Source organism: Ovis canadensis, chromosome 7 (assembly GCF_042477335.2).
Source record: "Ovis canadensis isolate MfBH-ARS-UI-01 breed Bighorn chromosome 7, ARS-UI_OviCan_v2, whole genome shotgun sequence".
Lineage (NCBI taxonomy): Eukaryota > Metazoa > Chordata > Mammalia > Artiodactyla > Bovidae > Ovis > Ovis canadensis.
In genome coordinates, this window is record NC_091251.1 from 91,916,719 (window position 1) to 91,927,502 (window position 10,784).

The 10,784-nt window shown below is 48.2% G+C and overlaps 1 protein-coding gene and 1 long non-coding RNA gene across 2 annotated transcripts in view; one reads left to right on the top strand and one right to left on the bottom strand.

The window, feature by feature from the left end:
- Nucleotides 1-4,689, bottom strand: part of SLC10A1 (solute carrier family 10 member 1) — a 23,634-nt gene extending 18,945 nt beyond the window's left edge. Inside the window, exon 1 of the mRNA XM_069595150.1 lies at nt 3,630-4,689. Within this exon, the coding sequence (XP_069451251.1) occupies nt 3,630-3,985 (356 nt within the window). The 5' untranslated portion in view covers nt 3,986-4,689. The remainder of the gene's footprint in view (nt 1-3,629) is intronic.
- Nucleotides 1-9,527, top strand: part of LOC138443187 (uncharacterized) — a 23,670-nt gene extending 14,143 nt beyond the window's left edge. Inside the window, exon 3 of the long non-coding RNA XR_011258008.1 lies at nt 7,335-9,527. This is a non-coding gene — a long non-coding RNA (uncharacterized lncRNA). The remainder of the gene's footprint in view (nt 1-7,334) is intronic.
- The last annotated feature ends 1,257 nt before the right edge of the window (nt 9,528-10,784 follow it).

The window sequence follows — 10,784 nt, forward strand, 5'->3', positions numbered from 1 at the left end:
TGTTTTGATGACCTTGAACAGGGGTCATGCTTACTTTGGCTTGGCATGTCAGGAGCTTTGGAATTTGCTCTGGGACTTGGTGTGCCTTGTGTACTGGGGTGTGTGTGTGGGAGCCGTGCTCCCAGACCTCCTGATACCTCCTCCACATGTGCAAGGGCTGGGCTCTTGGCCTCAATTTATGGTATCTGTAACGGTTGTGATCCTGTTATCCTGAAGGGCAGTGTTGGAAGGACAGTCCTGTTGTAGCTCTGAAACGAACCTGTCGTGTGGTAACATTGTGAATCTGGGTTGCAGGCGGATTCTTTACCAGCTAAGCTGCCAGGGAAGCTGGCAACCCTTCTGCAACAGAATTAAGATATGGTCCAGGTTTCTCTCTACAGGACCCAGAGTCTGCTATGGACCTTGTTTAGGGGTCCAGGGACCAGGGGGAATGAGGACTTTTTTTTTTTAAAACCTTCCTGCTTAAATTCTCAGAGCACTCCACACAGCCTGCTTTGGGGCAACTGTATATACCCTGCTTGAGGGACAGGTTTTAAGCTCCTGTTAACAAAGGCATTGGCAGCAGAAGCTGAGGGAGCTGTGAGGGAACCGGTCAGCCTCTGGTGAAGTGGGAGACTTCGGGGAACCTGAGTAGCTTCTGTCTCCTCCTGCCTAGTCTTTCGTGGTGGGGAGAGCTGGGAGAATCCTTGGGTTCTCTCCACAGCCATTGGCTGTGCTGTAGGCTGGATGAGGGGTCAGGGTGGAGCAGGTGAAACTGAGGAGTGGCATAGGTGGTCGTCAAAGGGGCTCAGTTCTCCCTGGCCCTCTCTCCTCTGTCCCACAGGGAGGGAAATTTCTCTTGCCTGTGGGTCCACTGTCTTTTTTGAAGCATGACTCGGCATCCTGGAGGAAAGAGCTGCTGTGCCTGACTGCCTTGAAGGTCCACCCGGTGCGGGGGGGCGCCCAGCCTTCTGGAATATGCCTTCTCCCCCTTCCACCCATGAGGGTCTCCCTCAGCCTCACTCCAACCCTGAAGCAGAATGACTGGCAAGAGAGACCCTGGGACTGGCTCCAGACACAGCTTGCCCACAGATTCTCAGGAAGCCTCTAGCAAGTCTCTGGACTTCAGCTTCCTCACGTGTAAAGTGGAATTGGTCTCAACATTCCTTTCTAGTCCAGATGGGAATAGCATGGTATTGTACACAGGCCTCAAACCCGTAGCCTCTGGGTGGCATCTGGGCGGCATCTGGGCCTCTGACATGTACAGTTTGGCTTGCACAGTGTTTTAAAAAATTTGAAATCATTGCCAACAATTAAAAATTTGGAGATTTCACCTTCAAAGGGAGATTCTGTCTTCTCCTGAAAAGCAGGAAGCTATGCCAGCTATGAGTTCCTAATCCCACAACATCCACGGCAGAGATGGATGGCATATGCCCTGTGCAGGGAGGCCCACGCCTCAGAGGCTGGCGGTCACTCTGGCCACACCAGGCATTGAAGATATTTGAGTGAAAGCACAGGCTTTGGAGTCCCCAGACCTCAGATAAATGTATTAACCTCTCTAAGGCTCAGTTTCCTCGTCTCTAGAATGGAGCTCCTTATAGCACCTCCTCATGGAAGCAGTATCAGGATCCCATGTAGAGTCTTTGGCCCGTTGTCAGGCTGTCTTTTATTATCAGCATCATTATTGTTACTATAATACCTGTAACAAGTTGTCCCAGGTGAACTCAATCTGGAATTTGAAGTTTCTGGCAGCTTGTGATGGTGGAGGGTGAATGGGGTCAAAGGCCTGGTTTCATGTGTATGGGAGGTTGGTCTGTGGGAAGGGGCTTTATGGCAGAAGGTAGCTGTCCTGCAAAGTATTATCTCTTGAGGGGCCTAGGTGGAAGTGACAGCTGTCACCCAGGTGCCCAGACCAGGAGCCTGAGCAAGAGAGCATGAGTCACTGGAGGCGCCACTGGTGGAGGCCTAGAGCCTCTGGAAAGCAGGCATTGCCAAAGGGACCTGATTGGCACCCATTGGCTCAAGAGATTAGGACATCTGGTCACTCACACTTAGAGACTCCCCTACTATGCTTTACACTGCCTCCCACCTCCCCATGCAGCTCTGCTGATACCGAGCCATAAGGCCCTGAGTACTCTGCCAGGCTCCTCTGTCCATGGGGATTCTTCAGGCAAGAATACTGGAGTGGGTTGCCATGCTCTCCTCCAGGAGATCTTCCCAACCTAGGGATCGAACCCAGGTCTCCCGCATTGCAGGTGGATTCTTTACCAGCTAAGCCACCAGGCAAGCTTGCAACCCTTCTACATCAGAATTAAGATATGGTTCAGGTTTCTCTGTATGGGACACAGAGGCCGCATTGGGCCTGGTCTAGATCAGGTCAGGGGCTTGTTTTGCTGCAGGAAGGACCTGGATCAGATAAGGAGAAGAACTTCCTCACAGTGAGGTGGCTGAATACTGGACATGTTCCCATGAGAGACTGTACAAGCCAGGCTCTCTCTCCATCAAACACCTCAGTGAGGGTTGAATTATATGGGTGGAGAGTCCAGAGCTTCTCAGGCAGCAGGTCCAGGTAACTCCGCATGATCACTATCATTTTTTCATTTGAGAATCAGCTCCAGCATCACTTGGCATCACCAGGAAGAGGATTCCCTACTTGGCTGGTTTCCTTAGTGCAGTTCAGTCAGGGGCAGGGTAGGGGCAGGCACAAGCAGATGGGCTGTCTTGGATTTACTGCCCTGCCTGGCATGGAACAGCCTCTCCACTGAGGACTGAACCATAGGAGACAGGCTTGAGATGGGCAGTTAAGTAAGAACCAGAGCTCTTGTGCTGGTGAGTTTTCTTCAGCCAGCAGAAGCTGCTGCTGGAGCTGGAGCTGGTCTGACGTGGCCTTGCCCTGGGAAGCATTCCAGACGAGTCCCACCTCTTTGGAAGGACAGATATTCCGCCACCCCCTGCAGGATTCTGCCCTTACTGACTTGTGCTGTAATGATTTGGGTGTGGGGATGCTGCTGTTGCCTCCTCCCAGTTTGGCTGAGGTGAGGCTTGTCCTGACATGGGACCCTGACCTGGTGCTGGGGGACTCCAGGATCTACCTGGCTGTGTCTTTGCGTTGAAGGGTTCTTGCCTCTGGTGGGTGGAGAGGGGAGGTTCGGAGAGGACAGCCCACTTGCACAGACAGTTAGTTGGGGGGATCTTTGGCAATTCCTTCCTGCTCTGCAGGAACTGGAGGTTCTGAGCCGCCTTGATCTCCTTGGAGATCTTTGGGACTAATCTGCACTCCCTTTCATATCTCTGGCCTTGAAGCAGAATTCTGCCCACCCTGGCTGATGGGTGAAAGTTCATCAGAGGTCCCTTTGCTTTAAATCAGTACAGTATTCCTTCAAGACCGTCCTTGCGCCCCATTTGCGACAACCCTGGGAGTAGGGGCGGGATCTCTCCAGGATGTCCCTGGACCAGCTGAGCCCCATTGGCTTGGAGCCTAAGCCAAGATATACCCCAGCCCCTGCCCCCAGCCCAGTGTTAGCTTTTGACCATAAATGGCTGACACCCCCTGCCCTAGCAGCCTCCCAGCCCCCATTCACTCCCCTCCCAGCTCTTCGCCTTGACTGCAATCTCCCCCCAAGTTGCTCCCTCCTCACCCCCATTCCTACCTCAGGTTCATGTCCCCCTTTATGGCCAAGGTGAAGATGTTGGAGAGGTTCCCCCCCGGCGAGCAGCCGCAGATCAGGATGGCTAGGGCCTCGACGTTGTTCAGCTGGAAGAACTTGCCCAGTCCAAAGGCAGTGAGGGGCATGATGCCAAACTGCGCCACCAGGGCGACGGCCAGCCCCTTGGGCCTCCAGAAGTGCGCCTTGATCTTGCTGAACTCCATGGTGCAGCCCAGCGAGAGCATGATGGTTAATAGCATGATCACCAGAATGATGCTCAGCGCCCGGTCGGTGGGCCGCTTGCCGAAGTTGTGCGGGAGGGAGAAGTTGAACGGGGAAGACTCATTGAAGGCCTCCATCCTCCTGGAAGGCAGCGGTGGAAGAAAGGCTGAAGACCCCGTGCACCCCTGGTTGGTCTACTGACTCCCTGCCCTGCCAACTCCCTGCCCTGCCCAGTCCTTGCTGGGTGCCTTCCTCAATCACTTCCCAGGGCAGGGAGCTTCAGGGCAAAATGTAGATCTGAGCAAATAGAAGGATTATGCAACTGGCTGTTCTTTCTCTGGCTTTGGCCGCAAAAGAGAGAGAGTGTGCCCAGAGCCTTTTCTGTAGGGCTGTTCTTGCCCCTCCTGAATTCCTCAGCCTCTTCTGCCTTCCCGGATGCCACTCACACCTCTTCTCACCTCCTGGCTGCTTCTGGAACAAGAGGCCTTATATTTCTTCTCCACATCCCCCCACCGCTCCCCCACTCCCACCTCCGAGCACGCCCACAGGCACTGTGTCCTGAGGACCTATCTGGGTCCAGCCCCTCTTTCTCTGCTCCGTCCCAGAGGCCACAGTTTCTCATTCAGGGGAAGGTGCCTCCCCTTGTCCAGACCCAAGGAAGTAACAAGAGTTGAATTTTACCTTTCCTTCTTGGAAAGGAGGTTGTGGGACAGAGGACAGGCGAATTACTGGCTTCTAGATGTGTCCATGACCCTTCTCCTGAAAGAGGAGAAGTGCCTGTGTCCTTCCCACTCAGGCTGGGAAACTCTTGTCTTAACCCCAAACCTGGCCACACAAGTTCTGGGGGAGGAACATGCCCCCAAGCAGGCTTACCACCAGGGAGGAGCCTGATGGGATGACCCAGGGGCTGGAAGGAAGCCTGGGGGCACTTTGCCCAAAGGGCTGCTCTGAGGGAACCCTGGCTGGGGAGATGTGTTGCAGTCAACAGCCGGAGGAGCCCTGCTGCTTGGGAGACTTGCCTAGAAGGAAGCAGGAATGCAGGTTTTTCCTGATTTCCTGACTGCTCTACTTTTGCTCTGCACCTATCCGGGAGCCAGGTTCTGCATGGTGGTGGCAGTGGACAGAGGCAGGCACACCTGCTGGTCTCTCTCCTCCCATCGCAGCCTTGGAAAGTCAAGCATCTTCAGCGAGGGACAAGGAGCAGCATCAAAAGAATTGCCTCTAGCTTGGGCTGGAATCCAAGGGGCCTATATGGGATCTCATGTCTTCATCTTTGCTGAAACACAAGATAAGGAGTTCAGTGTGAGGCTCCAGAGGATAGGACAGGGACCAGAATGTGAACCACTCTGTAGGGAAGGTGGAGATAGATTTTGTCTTGATGTGAGGAACCACCCAAAAATTCCAGCTCTCCACTAATGGCCCCAGGGCCTCCTGAATCCTGCATAGATAAGGGTTGAGGGATAGGATCTGCACATTGTGCGCTCAAGAAGGCTGCTCTCTGGAGTTTTGCAGGTCACAGAGCTACACACTGTGACCTCAGTGACATGAAATTGAAGTCCTTTTCCCTCTGAGAGTCTCTGACACTAATGATTTCCTGGTGCTTGAGTTGGTCTGGCCTCAAGGAAAGGGACAGGACAAGTGGGAATGTTTAGATGCTCATTGGGTGGGTGGGGTGTGGACTGAATGTGCCTGGAGAGTCGGCGTAGGCCCAAAAAAGGCTGCTTTCGTTCTCTAAAGCTGGTCAGAAGAGACCCCTAATGGAATGCTAGGGGAGAATTACTGATCATCAACTGAGTACTAGGCACTGTGGGAGCATTAAAAACTATATAATCCACGTTCCTGCCCTCAGGAGACTTGCCGTCCACATGACGATTCACAATGCAAAGCAAAGAGTAATCAAGGGCAGAGTCCAGGCTGTGCACTGCATAATGCTAGGGACGCCACACACTCGGACACCCTGTGCTACCACAGGTGTTTACACATCTGCCTTATGCCCAGGGAGGTGAGGAGTAATCAATCAGTATCTGTTAGAAGGGTTTCATGCTGTCTGGTTGACAGCATGGCGGCAGGGGCTGCTGAGGCGGCGGCGGCCTTGGTGGATGTAGGCTCAGCCAGGCAATTTGAGGAGCTGTTGTGCTTTAGAGCCAAGTCCCTCCTTGTGGTCCATTTCTGGGCACCATGGACTCCACGGTGCATCAGATGAACGGTGTGATGGCAGAGCTAGCAGAGAGCATTCCCAGGTTTCAAGCATGAAGAAATATTTCCAAGGAGTTTTAGTGCAGTGAAGGTTTTCGGACTTCAGATGCCCTTGATATCCTGCGGAATGCTTTGGTTTTACTAGTATTCCTGGTCTGGCCTCAGGCAGCTTTGCCTGCCACCATTGCCTTTGTCTTATTAAGAGTTCATCTTCTGGGAGCTCTTTAGAGGGGAGGCACATGTAGTGATCCTCCTGGCTTCAGCAGGAGTTTCAAGAACCTCATTTACTTCCCAGAAGAGTTTTCAGTGAGGGACCCTACTGGAAACCAGCAGGAATATGAGACGAGATCGGCTTTTAGGAACATATAGGAATTTGATTTTGTGAGTCAAGATGCTACTTGTTTTGTTCTGGCTTAAGACTGTTATCTTGTTTCACCTTAGTATTGCCTGTTTTTTGCTTTGTATTACTTGGTGGTTAGAATCCAGTAGTGCCAGGTTGGGGATCTTCACTGAGCCTGGCCCAGTGGCCAGTGTTCACCAGATGGTGGTCGAAAGAGTGACTGTGATGCGTGCCTTTGTCATCACCTTTCTGCTCTTGGTCTGAGTGTGGAATTGTACGAAAGAAAATGGCACAGACGTTTCTTAGACTTTAGAAAGAGTCTCTTTTAAACACCTGTCTCTGAATGCTTTGCCTTCTCTTTGTTCTTTTTTCATTTTTATTGGACAGTTGGGGCTTCTCAGGTGGTGCAGTGGTGAAGAATCTGGAGATTCTTCATCAAGAGGTGTAAGAGACACAGTTTCAGTCCCTGGGTTGGGAGGATCCCCTGGAGGAGGAAATGGCAACCCATTCTAGTATTCCTGCTGGTAAAATTCCATGAACAGAGGAGCCTGGCGGGCTAGTGCCCAGGGGGTCACAAACAGTTGGACATGACTGAGCTACTGAGCATATACATTGGACAGTTGACACTGATTTTAAAATGTATATAGTTTTTCACATTAAGAAATGAAAAGAATTTAAAATATTGCTTCAAAAGAGCATCCTAAAGAAAAAAGAATTAAGGTAGTAAAAGAGCACCCCAAAATATATGAGATGAAAAGTATAAATGAAAGTCAAATAACTACCTCAAACTGTATTATTGTCGTTTATTTGGATAGAAACCCCAGATTGGTTAAAGTTATAGATAAAGATAGTATTTCAAGCCCAGTGGAAATCTTTCACCCTTGGAAAAATACATGCATATATATTTAAAAACCCTTTAATAATGTAACTTTTCAATACATTTCCTGTAGGTAAAAATGTGAATTCCCCATCCTGGAATGTGAAGTCAAGTGGGCCTTAGAAAGCATCACTACGAACAAAGTTACTGGAGGTGATGGAATTCCAGTTGAGCTATTTCAAATCCTGAAAGATGATGCTGTGAAAGTGCTGCACTCAATATGCCAGCAAATTTGGAAAACTCAGCAGTGGCCACAGGACTGGAAAGGGTCAGTTTTCATTCCAATCCCAAAGAAAGGCAATGCCAAAGAATGCTCAAACTACCACACAATTGCACTCATCTCACATGCTAGTAAAGTAATGCTCAAAATTCTCCAAGCTAGGCTTCAGCAATACGTGAACTGTGAACTTCCAGATGTTCAAGCTGGTTTTAGAAAAGACAGAGGAACCAGAGATCAAATTGCGAACATCTGCTGGATCATCGAAAAAGCAAGAGAGTTCCAGAAAAACATCTATTTCTGCTTTATTGACTATGCCAAAGCCTTTGACTGTGTGGATCACAATAAACTGTGGGAAATTCTGAAAGAGATAAGAATACCAGACCACCTGACCTGCCTCTCGAGAAACATGTATGCAGGTCAGGAAGCAACAGTTAGAACTGGACATGGAACAACAGGCTGGTTCCAAATAGGAAAAGGAGTACATCAAGGCTGTATATTGTCACCCTGCTTATTTAACTTCTGTGCAGAGTACATCATGAGAAATGCTGGGCTGGAAGAAGCACAAGCTGGAATCAAGATTGCCGGGAGAAATATCAATCACCTCAGATATGCAGATGACACCACCCTTAAGGCAGAAAGTGAAGAGGCACTAAAAAGCCTCTTGATGAAAGTGAAAGAGGAGAGTGAAAAAGTTGGCTTAAAGCTCAACATTCAGAAAACGAAGATAATGGCATCTGGTCCCATCACTTCATGGGAAATAGATGGGGAAACAGTGGAAACAGTGTCAGACTTTATTTTTTGGGTTCCAAAATCACCAGATGGTGATTGCAGCCATGAAATTAAAAGACGCTTACTCCTTGGAAGGAAAGTTATGACCAACCTAGACAGCATATTAAAAACCAGAGACATTACTTTGCCAACAAAGGTCCATCTAGTCAAGGCTATGGTTTTTCCAATAGTCATGTATGGATGTGAGAGTTGGACTATAAAGAAAGCTGAGTACCAAAGAATTGATGCTTTTGAACTGTGGTGTTGGAGAAGACTCTTGAGAGTCTCTTGGACTGTGATCCAACCAGTCCATCCTAAAGGAGATCAGTCCTGGGTGTTCACTGGAAGGGCTGATGTTGAAGCTGAAACTCCAGTACTCTGGCCACCTGATGCGAAGAGCTGACTTATTGGAAAAGACCCTGATTCTGGGAAAGATTGGGGGCAGGAGGAGAAGGGGATGACAGAGGATGAGATGTTTGGATGGCATCACCAACTCAATGGACATGGGTTTGGGTAGCCTCTGGGAGTTGGTGATGGACAGGGAGGCCTGGAGTGCTGCAGTTCATGGGGTCACAAAGAATCGGACACGACTGAGCGACTGAACTGAACTGAAACTGGATACTAAGCCATTTAATTTCTGTCGACTCTTTGTCCTTTCCCCTTTTCAGAAAACCAAAGTTCTACCTCCAACTGTGAATCTTTTCCTTTTGAAAACACATCTTCTTGCTCTCATCTCGCTTCCTTCCTGACTCTTCCCTTATCCATTTGGTTTGTTCCTTTGCAAAGAATGGAAAAATCTCTTCTAGGAAGCTGACAGTCTTCATCCTTTTCTCCATATCTCCTCTGCACCTACTCTAATGCCATGAAATTTGGAAGGCAGGCAGGTGTATTTTGTGTTACATTAATAATAACTGGCAGCTATTAAGCACATGCTATGTGACAGACACGGTGGTTTCAGTTACATTTCTTACTCAGTCCTCACAAAAGCCTCACGAAGTAGGTACTATTACTATTATTTTACAGATTAGGAAAGTAAGGTTCAGAGAGGGTAAGCAATCTGCCCAGTTTGCACTGCTGTTGATTGGTGGAACTGATATTCACACGCATGTCTGAGAGCCTGGGTATGGACACCCAGCCTGGCTCTGTGCCCCTGGCCGTGATGCTGAGTTGTTTCGTTGTGTTCCTTCTTCTGCCCCATCCTACCTTCTACTCACCCTGCTTTTAAGACCTGGAACCTTTGACTGGAAAAGTCCTTGTAATTACATGTTTCTTCCCAAATTGGACTGGACTGGTTTTTTTCATGGACTGGATATGCCAAGTGACACAACATCCAAATGCTTTAATAAGGATAGTAGTAGTCGAGGGAATTTAATTAAAGGGCACTGCAGCTTCAGCTCTAGCAAAATGAATTGTTTTCCCATATTCTGAAATGTCATAGAAAGTCTTCAATCAGCTATTGCCCTTAACTCCCAAATTCTACTTAGAGAAAACGATCCTACAGAAATATTTGAGTGTGAGGTTATACATACAAGGATTTTCACTGCAGCACTGTTGGTAGCAGTGAAATGTTAGGAACAATCTTGTTGCAGTTGTTTCGTCGTGAAGTTGTGTCTGACTGTTTTGTGACCCCATGGACTGTAGCCCTCCAAGCTCCTCTGTCCATGGGATTTCCCAGGCAGGAATACTGGGAATGGTTTGCTATTTCCTTGTCCAGAGAAACTTCCTGACTCAGGGATCAAACCCGTGTCTCCTGCATTGACAGGCAGATTATTTATCACTGAGCCACCAGGAAAGCCTGTTGCAGACAACCTTAATGTCTATTAATAGGTGACTGGTTATGGTGCATTTAAATGAATGTAGCCATTAAAAAAATATGCTGGTGATTTATGCTATGAAAGTGGCAGGAGAAATTAGAATTTTCCTTTCTTTTCTTGGAAATCATTCAATGATCATAAGAAAAATGGAGGGGAAAACTCACAGAAAACTCCTGCATGCCACAACAGAGAGAGAGCTGACACAGTAATAAATAAATAAAGGGGCATAGAGGAAAGAAATAAGAATGGCAAACAAAATAGAGAGGAAATAAAGATGTAAGGAGAGGGTAGAGAGAACATGATAGAAATAGAATATAGGAAAAGGAAAATTTAATACATATATAATTGGAGTCTCTTTAGAAGAAAACCAAAACAGTGGAACATTTCACAGAGGAACGTATGTTTTTGAAATACAGAAGACTTTAATTTATACCCTGTATCATGGGAGGTTATCCCAGAAGAGTTAACTTAGAGATACTATCCTGGTAAAGTTAGATTACAAGGATGATCCATCAAGGAAAATGACCAAGGGAAAGTGTTACCCAGGGGCTTTCTCAACAGCCAAATTTCCCTTCAGCTGTGAAGACATGGTCTCGAACCATGTGACGAGAGGGTCTCAAACATGGAAGAATTCAGAGAATATCAATTCTATGAACCTTTCTTAAGGAAATAACCAGAGAATGAATGTTAGCCAACTAAGAGATAATTGAGGAAATTATGG